Below are 25316 nucleotides of genomic sequence, written 5' to 3'. Positions count from 1 at the left end.
TCCCAGACTCTTGCCCAGGCTGCACTCTGTCACTCCAGGGACCAGAGACCTGGAGCAATCAATGCCTGCTCAGGAGCCTCAGGGACCATGGGAATGTCGATCTCTGGGGTGTGCATACACATACATGCACACACACAGAAGAATGGCTACTGATCCTGATGAGGCCACTGTTGTTCCCTGGTCTTGGGAGACTGATCTGACTTCCTGGTCTACTGTGGTGTGACTGTCACTAAGGCCAACCTCTCTGATCCTATATTTGGCATCAACAACATGTGATCCTGGGTATACTGCTCACTCCAAGGTCCCTGAACCGGTGTCTCTGCTGACCCAGCCTAGGAGGAGCTAGCAGTCCCCAAAGTATCACTGGCATGTCTCGTTAACACAACTCAGAAAGAAACTTTAGATCTCCCAATGGCTACCTGGTGACTCTGAAAATGCCCTGCAATTTGCAGGTAAGACCTCAACTCCAACTCTAAGGGTAGGTCCTGAGAGCCCTGGGCCAATCAGCATGATCCCATGACTATCTCAGGTATAGGCAAGTGACCCAGGCTCAACCCATATGACCATATGACCATCGTACAACCAAGGAGCTAGCATAACATTGAAGCCCACTCAAGGACGGCAGTGCCAAGAAAATCACAGAAGAGAGAAAGCCAGCTTCTGCTCTATTTCTGGGCTTTTCCCTTTACCCCTGGCCATATTCCCCTCCTTTACTGCTTCAGCTAGTTGAGTGGGCCTATCCAGTACTTGCAACTGAGAACATCCTGACTGCTAGGGTTTGCAAAGTAAAAATCTAAACACAGAGGAACAGGGAGAAAGCAAAGAAAGTAAGGACAGGGAAGGAGAAAGTGTGCCAAGGAAACTGTCTCAGTATTTACAACCTTTGGAAGGAATAATGTCAAATGATGCCCCAACACCTCACTGAGGACCACTTGGTATGAACTAAGCCAAGTGGTTTACAGGCTCCAACAGAGTCCTTCCCCACCCTGTGTGGCAGACACCATTATCCCCATTTTATAGGCCAGTAAACTGAGGTGCACAGACGCTACATAACAAATTGGGGCAGAGCCAGGGTTTGAGAGTAACCAAGCGCTTGCCCCAAACCACTGTGCTGTACCGTCTGCCCTGTCTGTACTTACAAGGCTCCCGACTCCTTCATTCAGTCACCCAGCACCCATGCACCGGGCCCATCTGCTGCATGAGCCAGGCACTGGGAGGGCTGCCAAGAAAAAAAATGAGGACACCAGATCCTAGACCTTGGGGGCTCCATCTAACGCAGCTTAAATTCAAAGGGCTAGAGAAGCCAAGCAGGTAATGTCAATGGGCAAAGAAGAAAAAGTAGAGTAATGACAAGGATAACCATACATAACGGTTACCAAGAGCTCACCACATGCGGCTCTGAGTGTCATTTTGTCCGTGCATCAGCCCTGTGAGGTAGTCTCACCACCTCCATCAAACAGATGAGACAACTGAGGCTCCGAAAGATTAAGTAATTTGCCCATGACCACACCGCTCAGGAGGGTAAAGCCAGGATCTGAATGGAGACAAGATGCCTGCAAAAGCCATGCTTCCAAGCACATCACTCCACGGCCCGCTGGCTGAGACCTGCTGACTTGGCTGAGTGCAGGGTCCCGCAGGGAGAGGTGGGAATGGCTGAGCCTGTGCTCGGGCTGCAGCGGCCGTGGTACTGCAACTCCAGCCAACTGTGGGAATAGAGGCCTAGGACATCCAAATCTCACAATTTTTCAGGAGAATCCACAGATCCTGATTTTTACATGCAACTTCTCATTTTTAAAGGTTGGCAACCAGTACAAATCGAGAAGACCATGGGGCCCAACACAAGCTATGTAGGGGTTGTACCTGGTACATGGCCTGACAGTCTGCAACATGGCACCTGGGAGGAGAGTGAGCTGGAAGGACAACACACACAAGTCTTCACTCTTGGGGCATGGAGACTCGCAAGCAAGAGCTCCCCACTAAGAGTCTTCAGCTACATAACTCAGCTCAGACTCTGGGGAGGAGCGGGCCCACTTCTTGCCCCATGTGTACCCCCAGGTCCTGGGTGCTGGCTCAGGAGGGTCTAACTGTGTTCTCAAAGCTCCAGAACAGAGTTGGAAGCTTTGAGTTCTCCAGGGGAAACTCCACAGGGCCATTATCCCCTCTCTAATCACTAACAAGCTTTTGGCTCCTGAGCCAGGCCCCAGGCTTCTGTGTCATCATTTCTTTGGCACATCAAAGACAACAACCAAAATAACAACTGCTCAGGCCCACCGAGTTCCTCCATGCCTGGCTATCCAGAACAAAGTAGAGAATGGCATTTTGTTTTGCAGCCCAGTGGATAACTAGGACGTCATTTTTCCTGACCAGGAAATGCTCTGTCTGAGCTCTCTGGAGCAGCCCTAACTGTCAGCCAAAAGGAGCTGCTCCTTTCACCAGGAAGAGAGGTGGATTTTGGGAAGGAACCATGTCTGATGGCACGCCTACACAAGAATAGGATTTTATCCTGAAGAAATTAGAAATCTGCTGAATGTCTGAACCAACAGAGCCAAAGAAGGTATGGGTAAATAAAGAACCCTGAGGTCAAACTCCCAAAGCAGGTTGGTCGTTGGGATGGAAGCAGAAACGGTACCCTACTGTACAGGTACTTGGCTCCCGAATCCCGGACAAAGAGTAAATCCCCACCCTTAGGCCTTCCAAAGAGTTCTCTGGGGCTTCAGTCTTCAGATACCCTTTTTCCCCAGGCTCCCAGGCCTAGAATCCACTGGCCTGAGCACCAGGCAAAGAGGAAGCCCACTCCCCAAGAGAGACCCAGCCCTATTATTCCCAGCCCTAGGGAAGCCCTATTAATGTTGAGCATGAACTCAGGAGTCTTCGCTCTACTGGGGGCCTTCTCCACCCATGTTCCTGGCACAAACTACCCTAACCCCCAGCTCTAGCTACTCTAAGCAGCCTGGGCCTTAAATAGCCAGAGCAGAGGCCGCTGGCCAGAACCCGTGGTCATAGCACAACTGTCCTTGAGTCTGAGAGGAATCCTAGGAATTTTCCCAGGAAAGGCTTAGGCTCACATCCCAGGATTCCACAGCAAGCCTCTAAGCCCAGGTCAAAGGTTACGGGAAATAACCAAGGGGATGTGGAGGGGCGGGGGATGTTGCTCTCCTAGGCCAGGAGGAAAGGACAGAGGCAGGATTCACCTATCCACGGTCAAGATGACACCTGTGAACAAAAGTGTTTCTCTCCTAATGCAGCAACAAAAACAACAACAACAAACAAAACAAAACAAAACAAAAACCTGGGGAGAAGACAGGAACAACCTACATAGTGGCAACAATGGAAACATGGTAGCTAGGCCCCAGGAGGAGGCCACCATCACTCTTAAAAGGCCAGTCATCGCCTCCTCCTTCCTGGAAAATAAAGGGACTTTAGGAGCAAAACTACCCCCAGGAGCCTAAGGCCACCCCATGCCCTGACCCCTATACTCCATTCTCTCTGAGTCCCTGGCTCACTAGCGGGCACTTTCCTCCCATTCTGTGCACATAGAAAGCCAGGGCTGCCACTTAACAATATAGGATAGCTTGTTTCACACTTCTCATATCAAAATAAAGGTTTCTAAGAAGCTAAATACACTTATTGGTTTCTGGGCCAAATCAGCTTGTCCCAAGTCTAGAACGCAACACCTTCTTGGGTTTTGTTGTGCTGAGAAGGAGTGGTCCATTCCACCATGGAGCACATGGGAAAGGCACTCTGGACCTCAGAAGGTACTGGAAACCCATGTATTCACACCTTCCCACTTGGCTCAGGACTCCAGTGACAGCCCCCACTGCTTTGTAGCAGGAAAAGCCATAAGTGGTCTGGACATCACTGATGGAAAGCAGACTGTGTTCCACAGTGAATGAGATCCTATCCTTGGAAGGGAGAATGTGGGCAATGAAGGTGACCGTCCCCTTCTCCAATCCCAGGATAATGCTGGTGCTGGGAAGGAGCGGAGAAATATAAGGATACCAACATGGGCCAGTGGAAGCTCAGGGCTGCAGTATGATCATTCTGCTGCCTGCCTCATTCACCCCAGTGCCATGCAATGTATCAGATTCAAACCCTGGAATTCACACCAAACCAGGTCTGGAAAGTGGATTTAGGTTCATGCCCAAAGCCTCTCTGGTACCCTGGGATGCAGGTGGCCCAAGCCCAAGAGCCCCCACCTCCCCCCAAAGAGTAGCTGGCACCTACAATCTAAAATGGGTCCTTATTCCCTCCTCCCCTGGCACTATCCCTCTAACATGGCTTCCAGGATAGGGACCAAGAACTGCCTGGAAGCCATGTGTTCTGAGAAGAATACCTAATTTGCCTCAAGACCACCCAAGACAATTAAAGTAAAGATACAACCAAGATGCTCCTTGCCCTGTCTTCCATCACCTCTTCCCAGTTATGGTTCCTCATGTAAGTCCTGAAGATACAGACGGCTCCAGGAAAGAACACTCCAACTCTATCATGATGGCATGCTGCCCTTGGAAAACATCCCTTCCCCAGTCATATGTGTATCCCTCTTGCCTGTACAGCTCCATGTCTGGTTGTCTAGCAAAGCTTGTACCTTTGGGGCCATGCCTGGGGACCCCAAGACCCATGCTGGCAACACAGGCGCAGAAAGGTTAGAGAAGCTGCAGGGGACACAGAGGCCAGCCAGCCCTCAGGGCCTCTGCTCTGTCATCCTGCAGCTGCTTTCTTCGGGCAGCTGGACCCAAGCCACAGAGCCATTCACGGTAGTTAATGCCCCAAATACATACTTCTACCTAGCCCATCTTGGAGCCCAAAATTCAGAGGGCTTCACCATCTTTGTCATCTCAAGGGTTACTCAGGTGCTGGGGTTGGGTCTCAGACCTAAACTAACCAATGACCAGCACCTGCAGCGTCACCGGAGTGCAGGTTGCTGCCATCCACAACCCAGTGGCACAAAACATCCAGAGCCCTCCCTGCCACCCAAAGCTTTTGACAAAAGTCAGGCCTAGGTTCCCAGCCCTCATCCATTCTCCCATCTTGTTGACACTGTAATTGGGCTCCTTCTTGCCACCTTCTCTCTCCCTACCCTGGTCAGTCCCTTATTGTGTGTTCCCTTGGATCACTGGTCCCTTCCCACCAGCCTCCCTACTCTGACCCATTTCAAACAAGATCACAGGCAGACTTTCCTGAAGTTGGCTCCCAGAGCAAGGCATGATGCCCATGAGGGAGGTGCGGCAGAGCTACAGCCTTGCAGGTGGTGCTCACTTATGACCTCTCACCACCACCAGGCACTGAGAGCTTCACAGATGTCACTTGCTGAGCTCTCGTATCTCTCTCAGAATGGCTCAGCAAGGAGGTTCCTGGCCATTTTTCCAGGACAGGGAGATACCACTCCATGACAGAGCCCTGTTGCACGAGAGAGTTGCCTCCCACACCCCTTCCCACCAGTTTTTGCTTTAGGGACAGAATAGGCACTCCTTGGATAGCCTGCTTCTTGGGGAAGTGTCAAGATTACAGGGGTGACAACGGAAGTGACAGATGGTGCTGGGGATAAAGCGGAGATGGTGGTGGTGGTGGGGGGGGTGACTGGCTGGGAGGAATGCCAGGCATGAGGCTGCCATGCTGCACGTTTCTTCCCTCTCCCCCTCACAGCTCCACTTCTCCTGACTCTATAGCCTCCCTTGCCTTGGAGTTTGAACCCTGCCCCATCAGATTCTGACTGAAGAAACACAGGAGATGGCCCTAGGGGCCGGAAACCCTGGGACCCAGCAAGGAGGAGGAGCATGGCAAAAGCACACAGGAGTCTGGCTGCTCAAGGAAGACAAGAGGCAACAGAAACTCCCCGGAGGGCTTCCCAGACACGCACAGCCAGGAGACATCAACCCTAAACACCCCTCAGCTGACCTAGGGTTGAGCAGAGCCTAGCCACAAGATGTAAAGGCTACTGAGCCTGTATATAGCATGCGGGGAATAGGAACCCAGCACATACTGACCTCGAAGTACAACTCCATATGCTCATCTAAGCTCCAGGACGGGACAGTTCCCAGGCCAGCTGGTGCCCGGTTGACCACTAAGCCAGCCTGAGGTGAGGGGTGGGGGGTGGGGCTCAATCAAATCATAGCCTCCTGGCCAGCACTTAACACCAAAGTCAACCCTGAGGCAGGAGAGACACCAAAGCGTATCTCTAAACATGTCCTTGACTGTAATTAACCTTCCACAAACTCTTTGAAGAATATTAGTATGGTTGGGCCCATTTTATAGCAAGATAGAAAAAGAAATTATTTTCCCAGGATGACAAGCCGGGAGAGGAGAATGGAGCCTAGACTCCTAAATTCGAGCCAAACCCCACCCCTGGTCTCCACCCAAATCAACCCTGTGCAAGTCCTCCCAGGAGGCTGACGGCTCAGAGTGCAGAGGGTGTGGAAGGCGTCCATTCAGCCAGCTTAACCTGGCAGTAACCAAGGCCCCTGAGCTCAGGCTGTACAGCCATACCTGAGTCAATCCCCTCTCTGTGCCTTGACCTACCAAGGACATAATACCTGAAATCCTCACAGAAACGCCAACACGGGGAATCTGAGGGAATCTTTCCACCCCACCTCCCAGGCAGTGCTATCAGGCTTCTCAGCTCAGGGACTGAGGACAATCTCTGGGCATACAGTGAACGGAGCCCGAGGGAGGGGACCGTGGCATGGAGCAAACCCATTTTCTGCTGCCTTCTTACAAAGAGGGTCAGTTTCCACATCCACTCAGGCACTAGGTATCATGTGTCATTTATGGAATCCTTACCATGTGCCAGACAGTGCTCTAAGTACCTCACCAGGATTCTCTTACCGAATCCACCCCATAACCCTAGGAGGAAGGTAATATTTTCATGCCATTATATAGATAAGAACACTGAGGGGTTAACTAATGTGCTCAAGGTCACATGGCCAATGAGTAGTAGCCTAGGATTCATATCAGGCAATCTGATTCCGGTTACCCTACATACTGCTCCCACCAGCAAGACCAACTGTTAGAGCAACCTCTGGCCACAGACAAGACTCAGACATAACTTTCTGGTCAGCTGGGCACAAAAAATGTACACAGACATGCATGCACAGATGCGCAAACATTCACAGATCTCTTGGCCTTCAGCTAATCAGCATGTCTCTTAGGATTCAGGGACTGCCCTCCTTGGGTACATAAATTCCAATTTATAGTGCCCGGGTGAGGTAAGCCTCTGATTCACCCAACCTCTGATTCTGCTCCTCCCCATATTTAAACTTACTTGACTGACACAGAGCCCCCTCCTCAATGGGAATAAAACACCTCAGTGTAGAAATTATGAAACCAACAGCTTCTGCTTCATTTATGCATATTTGCAAAGTAGACCAACAAATGTATTTTCAGATTAAAGGGGAAACGTACGTGCATAAATTCAGATGACAGTATTTATAGCATTAATTACATAAGTCCTACCTCCCGTATTTAGACTCAGAACCAATTCCTTATCAGTCACATATTCAACATTTCACCGCCCCCCCCCCCCCCCCCCATCAACGGCCCGGGCCCTCCCTCCCTCCCCTCCCCCTTCTCGCAGACCAGGGCCTCACATGCTGGCGAGAGGACACGGCTTCCTTCACTGTCACAGCCCAGCCTCCCAGACACACCCAGATCCAGCCTTAGACACCCGGGGACGGGCGGACACGATCCCCCAAAGGCCCCCCCCATCCCCAGGTGAATTATAAACATCTTCAGGAAGTTGCCTGTTGGTGGGGCTCAGCCCCGCCGGGACCCCTGCGGGGCCCACCCCAGCCGGCAGCCCCGCAGAAGGCACATCCAGACCGGGGCCCAGACGAACGTCCACTTGGCTGAATGCAGAATCGCTCCTCGTTCCTGGGGGAACGGCTGCCTCAGACGGGACCACCGAAGCCCGGGATCCGGGCGCTTAGGTGGGGGGTGGGGAGGGGAGACAAGTGGAGGGAGAAGGCAAAGCAGGCCCAAGGTCTCCAGGATCCAAGTCTGCAACTACCCCGGGCTGCTCCGAGGGGCCCCGCGGAGCCTCTGGCTCCATCCTTGCAGGCGGTGCCCATCCAACAGCACCTGCGCGCTGGCTGCCGGGGCCGCGCGGGTCCGGGGGATCCCGGACTGGCCCCGTCCCGCTCCTGGGGCCCCCGCCCGCCCTCGCACCTGGCTGGAACCAGGTAGGTGTTCGCTGGCTCCTTGCCGCCAAGGGGTCCGCGTCCGCGCGCCCAGGGGGGCGCCCCCGACGCCGCGGCGCCGCGCAGAGCCCGGGCCGCTCTGGGGGCCCCAGGCCGGCCCCGCGTCGAGGCCCGGCGGCGCGGAGCTGACAGCCCGCCTGGGGCCCCGGGAGCTGCAGGGCGGCCCCCTCCCCGCGCCGCCCTCCCCGCGCCGCGGCCCGGCAGGGCCCTCACCGGGAAGCGTTCCAGGTCCGTGGCCGCCATGGCGAGCTCCGCGCCGCGCGGGCGGGCCGGGGCGAGCACCCGGGCCGCGACGGGGACCAGCCGGCTGCGGGACGCGCTCCGCCCGGGCGGCTGCGGCTGAATGGATCCAATATGGCCACTTCCTGGAAACTCCCCTCGGCGGCGGCGGCGGCGGCGGCGGCGGCGGCGGCGGCGGCGGGAGAAGTCGCGGAGCCGCCCCCGCCCCCGCCCCCGCCCGCGGGACCGGCCTCCCCGCCCGGCCCCGCCACGAGCGCAGCCGGACCGCCGGGACGCCGGGGGTCTCCGCGGCGAGGCGGGAGGCGCGGGCTGCGGGGGCTGCTGGGACTTGTAGTCCGCGCGCTGGGGGTCGGGCGCGCAGGGGCTGGGGGCCGGGCGCGCAGGGGCTGGGGGCCGCGCGCCGGTACGGGGGCGTCTGCGGGGCTGCAGCCGGGCGCGGGGCGCTGGGAAGCAGGTTCGTGGCGAGGACCGTGGGGTGCCGCGAGCGCCCAGGGGTGTCCGCGCCACCAAGCTGCCTGCACCCCGTCGGAGCCGGCCAGTGCCCTGGGACCACCGGCGCACTCGCCGCCGCTCGGGGCCGGGCCCGGGGCCCCACCTGATGCTCGGATCCGAGCCTGGGCGGGACCCCGGGCGGGACCTGCGAGTCCGGCCGGGCGGCCTTCCCGGGAAGAGACCAGCCAGCCTTCCATTCCTGCGGGTTGAGTCCTTGCGCAACGAACGCGCAGGATGCTCATTTCACCTCGACCGTCGAGGCGCTAGATGGCAAGTTTCATCACCCTGCTCGCCCCAGGGACTGGAGGCGACGTCGCAGTGGAATCTGGGCCCTGTGCAAAGAGAACCACACGTCTCAGGGCACGCACATTCTCTCTGCTAACCTTGCTACTCAAAATGTTCATAAATCTCAGAGAAACAACACTTCAAAGCAAGCCGACGGCTTCAGTGAGCTCTGGTCCTTTTCACTGACTAGCCTTACAAAATCTAGCTCCAAATCCTCTAAAACGCTTTTTTTTTCTTTCCCTTCTTTCTGCCTTTCCGCTCTCTCTTTGGGAATATGGCAAGATTTGCCTCCTGCTCCTCCATTGGCCTCCTCTCCGGTCATTCCACCTTCCATACTTCCCCCACATCACCCCCAATATCTTCTGAGAAACAACGTGGCCTGTTCTTCCTACTCAGAAACTTGTGCTGGGAGGAGGTGTCCAAAGACCATATCTGGATTTGGCACACCTGGATTTAAGATGAGCCCCCTTCCTGACCTTCCCACTGGCTTGCAGGCAGGTAGGTAAATTTCTTACCCTAAAATGGCTTTCTCTTCCTCTCCCACCCAATGTGTAGCTTGTCACTAAACTAAACTGATTCCAGTGGTCCTTTCCTACTCAATGTGTTCCCTTTGTTCCCCTCTACTGTGGTGGTTTTCACATGCTACATAGTAGTTATCCACAAGCAATAGAGCAGTGGGGAAATGAGTTGTACCAATGGCAAATCTCCTGGATTGGAATCCTGCTTCTAATCCCTTGCTAAGTTTTTAACCTTACACAATTAACTGTTCGTCTTCTTCCTCATCCTAAAAACAAGAATTAGAGTACCTATGTCATAGGATTAAATGAGACAAAATAAGTAAGGAGCTTTAAACTATATTTGAAATAAAATGCTTAATAAAATCTCTCTCTAGGCCATAAAGGCTTTGGGGCACATGGCTGGATCAGTTTGTGGAGCACACAGCACACTCCTGATCTCCAGATTGTGTGTCTGAGCCTCACATTGCAGGTAGAGATGACTTGGAAATAAAATCTTAAAAAAAAAAAAAAAAGACTATAAAGGCCTTAATGTCAGAGTAGAGAGAGACAGACAGACACACAGACACACACAAACAGACTACACATGCACACACAGAGATCAATGTTGAATTGACCATCCTAGACCATATCTACTCTTTCCTTTTTTTCCCTCCATAATTAGTAAGAAATCTGTCACAAATGCCATTTTCTGCATCACAACTCTCTGAAACCTGCCCTAAATTATTTTTTTAAAGATTATCTATTTATTTATTTATTTAAGAGAGAGAGAATGAGCAGTGGAGAGGGGGGGGAGGGAGAGAGAGAGAGAGAGAGAGAGAGAGAAAAAGAAGACTCCCTGCTGAGCAGGAACCCTCCCATGAGGGGCTGGACCCCAGGACCCTGGGATCATGACCTGAGCTGAAGGCAGCTGCTTAACCAATTGAGCCACCTAGGCACCCCCTAAATTATCTTTAAAATGATCCTTTTTTTCCTAGTTGGGCATGTTTCAAAATGTCTACTTGTAGTAATCCCAGCTGATGGCTATGAGAAGGAACAACCCAAATTACAGCTGACTTCCTTCTCTTGAGATATGTTCACTTCACTAGAGGAATTTACACCTACTCCCCAAACCCCAAATTTCTTTTTCTTTCTTCTTCCTCTTCCCCTTTCCCTTCTTCATCTTCTTCCTTTTCTCTCTTCTTCTCCTGCTCCACCTCTGTCTCCACCCTCTTCACTTCCTTCATCTCCCCTCCAATGCCACTACTGGCCAAAACTATGGGAGGAGTAAGAGTTACCTGTGGGCACACAAAGGTGAATGCCACAATCGTTTCTCACATGAAGCAGAGGGTTACTTCTTATGGCAGCATTCCCATGTGTTCCTTTTTTCTAATATTTATTTTTATTTATTTATGATAGACATAGAGAGAGAGAGAGAGAGAGAGGCAGAGAGAGAAGCAGGCTCCATGCCGGGAGCCGGATGCGGGACTCGATCCCGGGACCCCAGGATCGCGCCCTGGGCCAAAGGCAGGCGCGAAACCGCTGAGCCACCCAGGGATCCCCCTCCCATGTGTTCCTTAAACACCCAGGAGAAGTTCATAGATGTTACACACACACACACACACACACACACAATGGTCCCACAGTTAGAAATAAAATAACTGTATGTATGAATGCTGAGTTCCACACAAGAAAAAAAAAAGATTTCTGTAGAAGTTCTGAGATATTTTGATAAGCTAATATGCATTGCCACTATCTGAGAGGTAAAAAGGAATGGATATGCAGCTCTTTGCTTAGTTGACCACCCCTCTGCCCCCACCCCATATACACATCTGGCACCACAATGAACTTGAACATGACAGACTTCACTGTTGCTTGTCGTTTACATTTGTTATAGTTCCTTTTGTCATACTAAAGAGTAAAATGTTGGTGTTGTATTGTTTACCTATTGTTTCCTTTCTGATATTTACGATAAAACATCTTTTTAGAAAGTCCTTCCCTCTCTCACATTCATAAAGATATTCCCTTTGCATTTTCTTACAAAGCGTTTTTTTTTTTTAATTTTTATTTACTTATGATAGTCACAGAGAGAGAGAGAGAGAGAGGCAGAGACACAGGCAGAGGGAGAAGCAGGCTCCATGCACCGGGAGCCCGATGTGGGATTCGATCCCGGGTCTCCAGGATCGCGCCCTGGGCCAAAGGCAGGCGCCAAACCGCTGCGCCACCCAGGGATCCCTTACAAAGCGTTTTTAAAATTGTTGTCACGTTTAGGTCCAAGGACGATTTGTGCATGTGCCAAGCCAGGTGTTTAGTCTTTCCCCACTGATTTACAATGCAAATAGTTATCAGAGTCTAGATTTCTCTATGCATGCGTGTAGGTCTGTGGGTCAGTTAGGCTTCGGTTCCAATGCTCCCACAAGACAGAACTTTCTTTCTTCCTCATGTTATCCACAAAGGCAGTCTAGGTGATGTGACACGCTATACACACCTTCTGTGTCCCTTTGCTTTGAAAGGTCTTGATCTCTTGGTCTTATATAGTGATATCTGCATTCCAGACAGCAGGAAGCAATGAAGGTGATAAAGAGAAAATGATCAAGTACTCAACAATGACCCACAAGCTGCCATATGGTACCTCTGCCTACATCCTATCGGCCGGAACCCCAGCTAGGAAATGGGGTCTGCATCCTGGCCATCATGTATATGCTAAAAATTCCATAAAATGTTTAGAGCAGACGCTGGGAAATAGCAGCCCTCTCTGCTGAGTCTGTTTTTGGACTATTCTGTTGCAGTGAGGTGTCTGAGAAAATTTTGTTTCTAATACTTAAAATTGTTTATTCGTAGATGTATCGGAAGATTAAAATATTACAAAGTAACATGCAAGAAAATAACCAGCTGTATACGACCTTTCAGAATCGACCACAGAAATGACCATTACATCACACATTCCAGAAAGCTTTTTGTGCATAGTTAAAGAAAGGAAGAGAGATCACAGAGATACTTTACAAGAATTGGACCAAAATGCAGATGCTATTTTAATTTGAAGTATGACATTTAATTTTACTTGAAACTGAAGGAAGAGTTGACCTTCAAGTCATGTTTCTTGACCACAATTACCACCTTACTTGTTGAAAGGTACCTCTGAGAGTAAACAAAAATGGTGAAAAGCATTAAGATATTCAGTCATTTTTTAAAAATGATACATTTGAATTGTGTGTGTACCCACACGTGTATGATCCTTTCCACTTGCCAATCTCCCTTGCCCTGCCTCCTGACTTTTGTTACTTATATTAATATTGTTACATTGTCCAGGATTATGAGAAACATATTCTGTTCTGTAGAAATATAATTGCAGTTACTTGGTATACATTCTAGATTTAAATGCATTCCAAGACTTTTATCAAGGCTTCTCCATTGCAAGCTCTTCATTTCAATTCATCTCTTCATGGACTGAGTTTCATCATTAAGCTGTTTTATCAAGAAGAGTTTTGGATGTTTAAGAATGTCTGCCTGTTGCCTATACACTGGAACCAGATCTTGGCCAGGTATCATATTCTTGGGTCTCACCTTCTTTCCCATAGAGTATGGTAGATGTTGCACTTTCTTCTCTGGAAAAGATCTGAAACAAGTCTGAATTTTCCCCCTTTAGGTGACCTCTTTGTCCTACTTGTATGCCTAAAGAAGTCACTTTCCATCAGGTTTTGTAGTTCATTGATTTTAACCAAGACATGTCTTAGTATTAAACATTCTGAATCCAGGGATCCCTGGGTGGCGTAGCGGTTTGGCGCCTGCCTTTGGCCCAGGGCGCGGTCCTGGAGACCCGGGATCGAATCCCATGTCGGGCTCCAGGTGCGTGGAGCCTGCTTCTCCCTCTGCCTTTATCTCTGCCTTGTCTCTGCTTCTCTCTATATATATGACTATCATAAATAAATAATAAAAAAAAAAACAAAAAAAAACCATTCTGAATCCAGCCTTTCTGGAACATAATGGGTCTTTCAATCTGCAGTTTACATTTTTTCTGCATTAGGCATTCTCTTTTGGCTCTATTTTTTATTTTCCTTCTTCAGGGATACCAGTTAATCCTTATGTTGGATCATCTTTGTATGTATTCCATTTCTAGTAATTCTAATTTCTTTTTGTTTGTTTTAAGATTTTATTTATTTATTCCTGAGAGAGGCAGAGACATAGGCAGAGGGAGAAGCAGGCTCCCTGAGGGGAGCTTGATGTGGGACTCGATCCCAGGACTCTGGGATCATAACCTGAGCCAAGGCAGATGCTCAACCACGGAACCACCCAGGTGCTCTGTAATTCTACTTTCTTAAATCTCCTTACTTTGTTTAGCTGCCCCAGTTCAGGAATGTGAGTTTCTGTGTGGTTAGTTGTCTTTCTTGTTAGTTCTAAGTTATTTCTTAGTTCTATCATAATGCTGTTTTTGTCCTCATTTTGTTTCCTTGCTATCAAGTCTCGTTTTATCATCCTATCTTTGAGCCTTCGATTATTGAACTCGTGTTCTTATTAAGTTGTTTTCAATGTGAAACAATTGAAAGCAATTTCCTTTGGCAGGAGATAGGAGTGGGGGCGAGAGGGGGAGGAGGCTTTGTTTTTTGCCAACTATTTTCCCCTGTTTATCATTAATTATGTGCTGCCATGTGTTGGCATCCGTTTCTTTTCATCTTGATTTGGTAGCTCTGTCCAGACCTACTTTATGCTTCTGTAACATGATGGCAGGAGAGAGGAGCTCATTGACTATCTCCCCACTATTTGAGATCAGTCTATTTTTCCCTCTGACCTAAGTGAGAGGCAGGGTATTTGGATTTTGTACACCTTTTGGAAGTTGGAGGGGAGGAAGGGAGAGAGGAGAGCTCAACTGAAGCACAGTGCAGTCTTCATTGGAATTCCTGCACGTGCTCCTGTCCTGAGGTTCTGATTAATGTCCTGCGCAAGGCTCAGGTCACCTGATTGGGGATGGAGAGGATACTAGATACCTTTTGCAAGGAAAGGGGAGAACCCAGGCTTTGCATCAATTTCCCAATTGGAGTGTTGTTCTAAGGGTTTTCTTTCCATCAACTGAGTCAGCTCCATGGGTCATACTCCCTGCTTCCCCTATTTCTCCCCAGCACCCTTTTAAATATGGTTCATTCAGAAGAGGAAGAATATAAGGGCATGACTCACATCTGTTTCCTTTCAGATTCAGGAGCACTTGGGAGAATGTTCAGGATTTTGCCCATTTCTGGGCATTCGGGACAGGAGAGAAAGCAGAGATGTGCTGCGCCACTCCATAGCATCCCAAAACCTTCTGTATCTTTCTTTGGATGCCAAATTTGAAGTTGATTGTATTGGTTGCTGATAGGAAATTTCCCTTGTAGTTTTATTTACTTTTTTTTTGTTAGAAATTAAGAAAGAGAAATGCCTTGGGGAAGCTTTAATCCACTATCTATATCTAGAAGTGTCCCTACATGTTTTTAAAATAGTGTTTGCTGGGGCACCTGGATGGCTCAGTTGGTTAAGCATCTGACTTGATTTCAACTTAGGCCCTGATCTCACGGTTGTGACATTGAGCCCCACATTGGGCTCCATGCTCAGTGGGGAATGTGCTTGGGATTCTCTCTCTCCCTCCCATTCTGCCCCCATCCCTTGCAAGCTTGCTCACTTGCTCGCTCACTCTCATAAATAAATAAATCTTTAAAATAAAACAAAAAAAATAGTGTTAGCTATCACTGGCTTTCACATCTGACTTGTATCAATGGCTATGAAACAATGCAAAGCAAAGTGCAGATCCAAAAAAACCTACTGGGTCCTAGGCACTGAACTCACAAGTCCTGAGATGTCCCAGGCAGGCAAACTCTCCCATTATGTAATACGTGACTCTTAAAAGCTAGATTTAGGAATTGTAGTCAAGCACCAGTACTGCAAGGTTGAAGCCTAAACCAGGAGTCCCAGCCTGATAGAAAAGCCATTCTGGAGAGAAGGGACCACACTGAATCTTTTTTTCCAGAAAGTTTGCACTAAAGCTGGGTGTAGGAGCTGTGTGGCACAAGGAGAATAACCAGCAGAAAGTAGCCCTTCCCTACCTTCATGGGTTTCCAGTTGTCCTCTGCCTTAGGGTTCTACAGTGGGACTGGCATGCTGTGGACAGGACAAGAAGCACTTCAAAACTTAGGCATCCCGGGATCCCTGGGTGGCGCAGCGGCTTGGCGCCTGCCTTTGGCCCAGGGCGCGATCCTGGAGACCCGGGATCGAGTCCCACGTCGGGCTCCCGGTGCATGGAGCCTGCTTCTCCCTCTGCCTGTGTCTCTGCCTCTCTCTGTGTGTGACTATCATAAATAAATAAAAATTAAAAAAAAAAAACTTAGGCATCCCTGCCTTCCATCAGAACATGGACATCCTGTACACAAAGTACTACAGATGTCTTGGAAAGCCTTGGAGATAAGAATCTTTGCCTCCCCTAGAAACCCCCCTAGAGCATGGGTCCCTGGGTCCACTGGGAGAGCCCCAAGACCATGGTTTGCAGGGACACATCCAGGTTTTAGAGGGCCTGAAGCCTATAGAGTTTGGAAGGCTTTCTTCGAGAAAGGATACACAATTATAAGTACAAGATTAGGTATGGAAATAATTATGTAGAATGAGAATAGAAAAAAAGAACAGAGCTTGGAAAAGACCCACATAATGTGTTCCAAGATGTCCAGGAAGCCCTCAGTAAGTGGGCCACAGAGACACCCACAAGTCCCCAGTCCCAGTTTGTCGGGACTCCCTGCCATCCAGAGCTGCCCACTGGGGAGGATAGCCCACTCCAAACCTGGCTTGAAGGGTCGGAGGACAAGGGTTGACGCCAACATTACAAGGGGCTCCATGTGGCTTGCCGGAAGATCCTGCGCACAGCTTGGCCTCCACACCCCTTTCCTCACAGGCTCATGGAACCCCTGCCTCCCTGAGTTGGAAGCATCTCTGCTCTTCCAAGGTGCTTGTGACCAAAGAAGATTCTCTGGGGAAAAAAATATGTCAATTGTTCAGTAACCAGAGAGCTATGGCCTAAGTGAAGGACTTCAAATGCTCACATGGTGGAGAGGCCAGGTCATGTGCAGCTGGCCAGCCAGCCTTTTCCAGCATGGCCTCCAGCCCTGAAGGCTGAACGGATGGGACACAAGCAGATAAGTGGAAGCCCCACCTGGGGACACACTAGAGAGATGAGAAGTTAAAGTGTTGTGCTTGTTGGGGAAAATGTAACCTTCAAAGAGAATGAGGGAAATTTGAGAGAGGACACGTGCTTCATGCCTGCCAAGGCATTTAAGGAAGTAAGCCATCAGGACAGGAGACAGCTAACTAGGGAGAAGCAAATCCACATGCAGAGTGATGGTTTTATTTCTTTTTCTAAAGAGATTTTATTTATTCATGAGAGACACACAGAGAGAGGTAGAGACACAGGCAGAGGGAGAAACGGGCTCGCCAGCGCCTAATATGGAACTCGATCCCAGGACCTCAGGATCATACCCTGAGCCAAAGGCAGATGCTCAACCACTGAGCCACCCAAGAGTCCCCAGAGTGATGGTTTTCAACTCGGGCCCAGAAGAGCCATGAAGAAGGGTGGAGAGGAGAATGGGTCCAGTTGGAGGGGCTGTACCCCCTCCCCACAGACAGCTCCATTCCATCTCCCATATATGATGGGCTTTCACTTCAGGGAAGGGTTCCTCTGCAACTAAAAATAAGCCTGGAAACCACACCTCTGGTGAGAATCCATTCAGAGGGACAAACTGGATCTGGAAGGGCTGCTGCTGAAAGGAATCCAGAGGAATCAGTGAGTCTGAGTCAAGATAGCTAAGAGGTAAGGTTTTACCTACAACCAAGGGGTTGGCCAGGGAAAATAGAGGCATGAGTTCAAGGAAACTGAGAGAAATTACTCTAAGTTGAATTCAGAATAGAAATAAAAACAAATTAGCAATAAAGAACAGACACACACGAGAACGAGGCCATCTGACTGAAGAATGAAAATAGAACTAAGGATCTGGTTAATGTACAAAACCCAATCTAGGGACACCTGGGTGGCTCAGTGGTTGAACATCTGCCTTTGGTTCAGGTCATGATCCCGGGGTCTTTGGATGAGTCTCACATCGGGCTCCCCACAGGGAGCCTGCTTCTCCCTCTGTCTCTGCCTCTGCCTCTCTGTCTCTCATGAATAAATAAATAAAATCTTTAAAAAAAACAATCTAGATGAACTGATGCACAAGAGGCCAAAGCCCCATAACTCAGCCGTTTGGTTCATATTACTGCTCTACTGAGTATTCCTTCATGCTCGCACAAGATAGAAGCTCTTAGGAAAGCAGACAAAGCTTTGAGGGGACACTCCTCCATTCCTTGGTGTGTGACAGAGCTTCTGCTACAGGATGGGGGGCCCATTGGTCCAGGACCTGCATGGGCAGGATGGTGGAGTAATCAGAATAATGACCTCCCCAAAGATATCCCTCTCCTAATCCTAGAACCTGTAAATATATTCCCCTACAAGCCAAACGGGATTTTGCAAATGTGATTAAGTTAAGGATCTTGAGACAGAGAAATTATCTTGGATTATCCAGATGGGCCCAATGTAATCATGAGTCTTGCTAGAGGGAGTCAGGAATGTCAAAAAGAGATGTCACAATGGAAGCAGAAATCAGAATTAATGCAGCCACACACAAAAAAAAAATGCAGCCACAAGGCAAGGAATTCAGACAGCTTCTAGAACAGGCAGGGAGATGTGCTCAACCCTACACCCTGCAAAAGGACCACACTCAGCCCTGCCAACAGAAATTTTAACCCAGAAAGACTGCGTTGGGCTCTAGAACCGTATAACAGCAAATTTGCGTTGTGTAAAGCCACACTGTTGTAATTTTACAGCAGTAGGCCCACCACTTGTCAGGTGAGTAACCTCAGGTAATTTACCTTACATTCTGTGATTCTGTGTCTTCATGTGCAAAACAAAGATAATAATAATTTCCACCTTATGTGGTTAGTGTGAGGATTAAGTGTGAAATGCTTAGAACCATTTCTGACCTGGTAAACTTTCAATAAATGTAAGCTGCAGTTAATATATTATTATTATTATTAAATGATCATCATCAGATTTGTTTTCACTATCCTGCTTCCATCTTCCCAACCCTAGATTTAGGAATGAAGCTTATCAGAAGACAAAGCATGATTTCAGAGTCACAGGTATTAAAGTTGGGCACTGGTGCCTTTTATTCACCCATTCAATGGTTTGTTGAGTGTATATTATGTGCCACTCATTATTTCATTGCCAAAGACACATGGAGATCAGAAAGAGGACAAAGGATTTCTTCTGTACACTGCTTTTGCCTTTTGTCAGGGAAGAAAATCTTTCCCAGATGCCCCCTAAAAATTCCCCCTAGGGACTCACTGACCAGAGATTTGCCACATGACCACTCAGAAGTTCTAGGATTGCCAAAGGTGTATATTACACTACGTACAATAATGTGTATTGGCTGTACTACTGAGAATATTTAAGTCTGCTGTAGAAGACAAAAAAAATAAAAGACAGGCAAAATTCATAAAATGTGTTAAGTATAGACAGTAGTTGGTAACTTGCAAGACGTGCTAGACATAGAATAAATGAAACATATGGATGTTGAACATAGATTAAAAAGATACAAGAACACAAGAGTGTTACTTGTACACAGAAAGGGATGGAAAAACCAAGTTGTAAGGTTAGGACCATGCTAATTCCAGATTGACAGCTGTCATCCCCAGCTGGGAATGACCCCCACCCCCACCCCCATGGTGGCCCTCATTATGATCCCATCCTGACCTCTTGAGTGCTCTTCTTTAGCTTTCCATAGGGTCATCCGCATGCTATGGTTGTAGCCAAGGATACTTGCTCCCGTGTTTCTTTGATAGAGCATGTGTTGGCTCCTGGAAACTTCTGTTTGCCAAGCCCCTCGACTCTGGTTCTCATGACCATGCTCAGTGAGGAAGGATGATGGGAGGGAGGGAGGGATGGGTGGAGAATGTGAAGGCCAGGGAACACAGGATTCAGGCAGTGGGCTCCTTCCACCGTGCCTACACCTTACCCTAAGTGGGTTCCCCTGCTCCGTCTTTCCCTTGTTTTTCACTGCAAGCATTAATTTGAGTCCTTAAACTGGGTGATTCAACGATCTTAAATTGGTGTCTAAGTCCTTCTGCTCATGACCTCTGAACAGCCTGCCTGATGGAGTACTTAGACACTGCATCACATTGAGATAATTCCCCACATGACAAACAATAATGATTTGTCCCTTAGGGCTTAGAAGCATTGCTATCTGAACAGAATTTGAGTCCTGACAGAAAGAAGGGGAGAATGGCTAATGGGGAGGTGCCTGAAGTCATGAGAGTTCAGAAAATAATGGTTGCCAGAAGGGCGGGGGGATAGGGGGATGGATGAAACATGGGTGAAGGGTAGTGGGAGCCTGTACAGGTACAGGCTCCTACTACCCAGTTATGAACTGAAGTCACAAGGATGAAAGGTACAGCACAGGGAATATAGCCTGAAGTCTATTGAAATACCATCGTATGGTGCCAGATGGTAGCTACACTTGCGGTGAGCACAGCATAACGCACAGAGTTGTCAGTTCACTATGTTATACACCTGAAACTAATGGCTCATTGTGTGTCAACTATACTTCACTTAAAAAATAAAATAAGTTTGTTCTTCTGACTCCAGGACAGACAAAGTCATTTGAGGTAAGAGTCCATTTTTCTGACAACTTGCAGATACAGGATGATTAGAATTTGTTCTCATCTGTGAAGTCCCTCCTGGAGTGGAGAGGAAGGACTGGCTGGCTTCTTGTTGGGATCGTGCTGGCCCATGCTAGTATGACTGTAGAAGGTTTGGGACTGAATGAGGTCACTTACTCTTTCGCAAAACAAAGATTTACTGAGCACGGCCTGTGTGCCGGGGGCATGAGGATAAGGCATGGCTACTGCCTGCCAGAGTTCAGAGTTCAACAGGATGGCCAACATAAACATTATTAATTATAACAATATATGGCTGAACTTGGCCACCCCTTTAAGAATCTGCCTGCAGCAAAGCAAAATGTGTAGGAAGCCTAATAAAAAGGCACAAGAAGCAGCATTATTAAGCCCAAACCTGAGCCACCTCATGCCAGCAGCCTGCTGTGGTCTGTCTGCCAACTTCCACCTTGTCCCCTGATACCCATCTCCCTTTCCTAGCCTGTGTGCGTTCAGTTGGCCTCCAGAATCTTGGGGTTCTAGGTCTCAGCTAATGTCCTGTTCCTTCTCTGTGTGGCTCAGCAATCCTGAGGAAAGCCTGCTGGTGAATCCCTGATGTCCCACCCTGGGTCTCACCCTCCCACTGAGTGCTCCACCCTGGCTGACACTGCCCCCGACCCCCCACCCCAGCCCAGGCTTCCTAGGGTGGCTCATTGGGACCCTTGCTGGGGACCCAGAGGAAGATATGAGAAGGAGAGAGAAGGAGAAGGCTTCCCTGGGGGGTGACATTTGGGCTGAGGCTTACACACTAATTTGCTCTGGTCACAGCAGCTACAAACACAAAGAATGAGCCCACCCAAGGCAGAAACCCTCTCTAGGAAGGAAGCCAGGGCCTCGGGAGTGACATTAACTCTTCTAGGCCTCCACTGAGAGGATGACAGCAGGTCAACTCACTTACAAAAAACCCATCTGCTTTCTCGGCATGCTCCTGCACTGCCCAGAGTTGCATGAGAGAGAAAAAAATGTATCACAGCCATGCTGCTTGACAGCACTACCTCCTGATGTTTCCATGCTCAGCAGACCTCCCAGAGTCGCTTAGAAATTTGAAGCTTGCTCCCGGCCACTGCCCTGGCCCATTCCCCAGCCACAGCTCCAAACATTAGTCACTCTCCCCCCGCCTCCAGCCCTCCCACTTGACCTCTTTTTAACAAGAATAATCCACTCCTTCGATCAACAGACATTAACTGAGGGCCTACTGTGTGCTAGAGCCACAGGGATACAGCAGGAGTACTTCTTGCCCTCACAGCAGAGTCAGAGAAATCCAGACAGGTGAGAGGCAGACAGACTGTTACAACTGAAGCTGCTAGGTATGGGCCAGCTTCCAGAGCCCTGAGCCCTACCCACGCTCTCCACCCAGCCCAACACCCATATCTAGCGGTGCTGCCTGGACCACCAACCCTCGGGGCTCCAGGATGCCGCCTGGAAGAGCTCCTGGCTCTTCCTCGGGCTGTTCCCTGTTAGCAGGTCAGTTGTTCCTTCCTCTTCCCAGATCTTAAATCTCTCATTCCCCTCCTCCTTCCATCTTCTCATGGAGGCTCCTTGAAGACACCAAGTCTTGTCTTCCCTCCCTGTCCCCGCCCCATGGACCTTTCTGGTTTCTCTCCTTCCCTTTCCTATTCAACCTCTTGAAAGAGCAGTCTACTTGTCAACTCACGCATGTGTCTGTGTCTTTTGGCAGCCTATCCCTTGTCTCCACAAATCCAAGAAACTAACTGGTCTTGTTGAGGCCACCAATGACCTCTTATTGGCCAAACCCAGTGGCTTCTACTCTCCCACACTGCACCAGAATTCTGTTGCTTTCTGTGTTATGGTGTACATACTCATTGAGCCAAAGATCCAAATACACCCAAAGTTTAGAAAAGGGAAAGACTGGGAGACCCCTGCCTCAGCCTCCCACTCTACTCCCATGCGTGTCTTTCTAGATATTTGTCTGCTCATAAATAAAAGTAGAATTCATATACATTTAGAGTTTGGATGTAAAAGAAAGAAAACATGAAAAACTATACATCTCATTGCACAATCTCCACCCCAGCACCTGATTTTCGGCAATGGGTCTTGTGGGGAATGCATTTAGCCACTGGCACTTCTGGATATCTCCATTGCATCTTGATTGTGAGTCTATCGGGGGGGGGGGGCTGTGCTTGAGTCCCTGGATTGATGATATATTTCTGGTCCACAGAAATGTTTATCTTGTTTGAGTACACCTCCAACTTTTGAACTTTCTCCTTCTATACTCTGCATATCATTGCCTTGGGGCTTCAAAGCATGAACTTTCAATCCCAGTCTCTTGCTAGTGAGCGATTCTGTTGAAGCACAACTTAGATTCTGTCACTACCATGCTCCTAAATCTGCAATGGCTCCCACCTCCCTCACAGTAAAGCCCTGGTCTATATCATGGCTGGGAAGGTGGTACATGATATAAGCCCCCATTACTTCTCTGACCCCTTCTCTTGTTCTTTCCACTCTAGCCACACAACTCCGAGCTGTCCCTGGAGCACTCCCAATATAGTCCTTTCTCTACCCAGTATGTTCTTCCCAAGATATTCACACAGCTCACTCCCTCACTCTCTGAGTTCTTTCTCAAAAGTCACCATCCTTGGCCACCCTATGTGACTTCACAACACTCCCTACGTTTCCCATTTCTCTTCCCTGCTTTATTTTTGCCCCTTAGCACTTGACAATTATGCTTGCTATGCTAGCCTTTGCTTCTCACATACTGTGTATTTCAGTTTTCTTATTTGTCCTCTGTCTCCTCCACTATATTGTGAGCCCCACAAGGACAGGGATTTTTAGCTGTTTTGCTCACTCATGAATCCCCAGGACCTGGACATTCAGTAGGCCCTCAATAAATATGGTTGAATGAAATCACTGGGTTCATTTAGTAAAAATCATATTTGCACTTAATTCCTCATCACTATCTACGGCTCTTCTTTCTTCATCTTCCAAGGAGATGGTCATGCCACAATTCAGTCATTTCTCTCTGTCCTTATCTCTTGAAACTCTTTCCTCCTTTGGCTTTCGGGACTCTCCTCATGTCCATTCTTTCCTCTTCCCCTCCACAAACTGTTCCTTCACTCACTCCTATAGGACTGACATTCCCCAAGAGCCTACCTGCTTCTTCCTAGAAGGCCTCGCCCACACCCTTAAGTCATCCACCATCTAGGAGCTCATGACTCTTATAGCTCCAGCCCAGATGTCTTTCTTGAGCTCCAGGTCCTCATTTGCAGCTACTTCCCAGGTGACCTACAAACACCCTTTAACATAAAAATTCAATTTGTCCAAACTCAACTTGCACCTTTTCCTTCTTTAATCTTTCCCATCTCAGGAAACAGCAACACCATTTTCTTCTTCTTGCAAGACAGAAACTGTGGAGTCATCTTTGAATGTTCACGTTTCCTCACCTCTGTAGGATGTGTCGCCAAATCCTGCATCCTCAGAAACTTCTGCACAGCCGGGCTCTCTTTTCCCTCCATGCTGCCTCTGCCCTAGTCCAGGGCTTTTCCAGCTCCCAATCTGTCTCCTCGACATGACTCTCTCGAGCTCATCACCCACACTACTACCTGATGGCTTCCTCAAAACCACGCTGGCCACATATTGGCTGCTGGCTGCCCAGAGAGAACGACTTTGAAGAGTATAATGATGTGCAAGGCAGATGAGATCCTGCCTTCAAGGGGCTCAGAGTCTGGAGACAGGCAGTGAGCAGGTAATGGGAGTGAATGGAGATGTGTGACACTGGGGAAAGCAGAGAATGTGAGGGGAGCACAAGTTGGGGGGGGAAGATCTAGTGAAGGAGCAAGGGGATCACCTTGATGAAGGGCCATAGACTGGAAGATGATCAGGAGTCACCAGCCACAGAGTCTGTGTGGGGTGGAGGTGGGGAAGGGGAAATATTTTGGGGTGAAGGAACAGAATTCAGAGAAAGCAAGTCCCCTTGCAAAAACTGAGAAGAGCCAGTGGTCAGGAAGAGAGCTAGGGGAGGGCCAAGGCTCCCAGTTCATGTCCATCTCCACTCTTTCCAAGAGTCCATGATGAGACGATAAGTAAAAATTGCAAAGTATATTCTTTTCTTCCTCAATACAGAAGAGGATTTATCTGCAAGATTTCAGATAAAGGATTTTAACACATTTCTATAAAGCAGCAGCTGGAAGGATGAGTGCTTACGTATGAAGCAGAGTGCATGAAGACCAGAACCCTCACAGAGGGGACTACATCCACTTATTCACACACCCTCCCCGCCTGTGGACTCAGAGACCACCGATGCCACATAGAGCAAGCATCAGAAGAGGAGGTAAAAGCCAGAGGTTAACCGGCCACCTACATATTGAATACTTCTCCCTATCCATCTTTCCAAGCAAATGTGGATCAGGGTTAATTTTAAAAGATCCACACCTGGACATTTCATAGTGATATGTCAGAGCTATAAGGATAAAGAAAATATACTAAAAGCTCCCTTAAATGAAAAGAAAAAAGTCTCCATACAAGAAAATGTCAGAATGGCATTAGACTTCTCAATAGTAACATTGGTTGCTTGGAAGAAAATGGAGCATGTCTTCAAAGTTCTCATGGAAAACTATTTCAACCCAGAATTCTATACCAAGTTAACCTGTCAGTTCAGCATAAGGGAGAATAAAGAAATGTTCAGACATTTCAAAAGGTAAAAGGCTTACTTCATATTGGGTGTGGGGGAAAAAAAGATAAAAGATCCATGAAATTAAGTAAAAATCCTTAGTCTTGAATTTGATTCAGAAGTTTCAGTGTGAAGTCATTATGTATTCTCTCTTTCTAAAAATGCATTTCTAGGGTCACTTGAGTGGCTCAGACAGTTAAGTGACTGCCTTTGGCTCAGGTAATGATCCCAGGA

At 48.8% G+C, this 25316-nt stretch overlaps 1 protein-coding gene and 1 long non-coding RNA gene across 4 annotated transcripts in view; one reads left to right on the top strand and one right to left on the bottom strand.

Moving 5' to 3' along the window:
- Nucleotides 1–8695, bottom strand: part of SEPTIN8 (septin 8) — a 25946-nt gene extending 17251 nt beyond the window's left edge. Inside the window, exon 1 of one of the 3 annotated variants that reach the window (XM_041762051.1) lies at nucleotides 8406–8695. In XM_041762051.1, coding sequence (XP_041617985.1) covers nucleotides 8406–8435 — 30 coding nt within the window. In that variant the 5' untranslated portion in view covers nucleotides 8436–8695. Of the gene's footprint in view, nucleotides 1–8160; nucleotides 8181–8405 lie in introns of those variants that run through there. The other 2 variants (XM_041762052.1, XM_041762053.1) reach the window with 2 other exon arrangements.
- On the top strand, nucleotides 3499–25316 carry LOC121494930. Its single transcript, XR_005988933.1, has 3 exons — nucleotides 3499–8174; nucleotides 23781–24158; nucleotides 24536–25316. It is a non-coding gene; the product is annotated as an uncharacterized LOC121494930 (long non-coding RNA).

Source organism: Vulpes lagopus, chromosome 7, assembly GCF_018345385.1.
Source record: "Vulpes lagopus strain Blue_001 chromosome 7, ASM1834538v1, whole genome shotgun sequence".
In the NCBI taxonomy this organism is placed as follows: Eukaryota; Metazoa; Chordata; class Mammalia; order Carnivora; family Canidae; genus Vulpes; species Vulpes lagopus.
The sequence above is the reverse complement of the archived record's forward strand: the minus strand, read 5'-3'. Positions and strand labels throughout refer to the sequence as shown.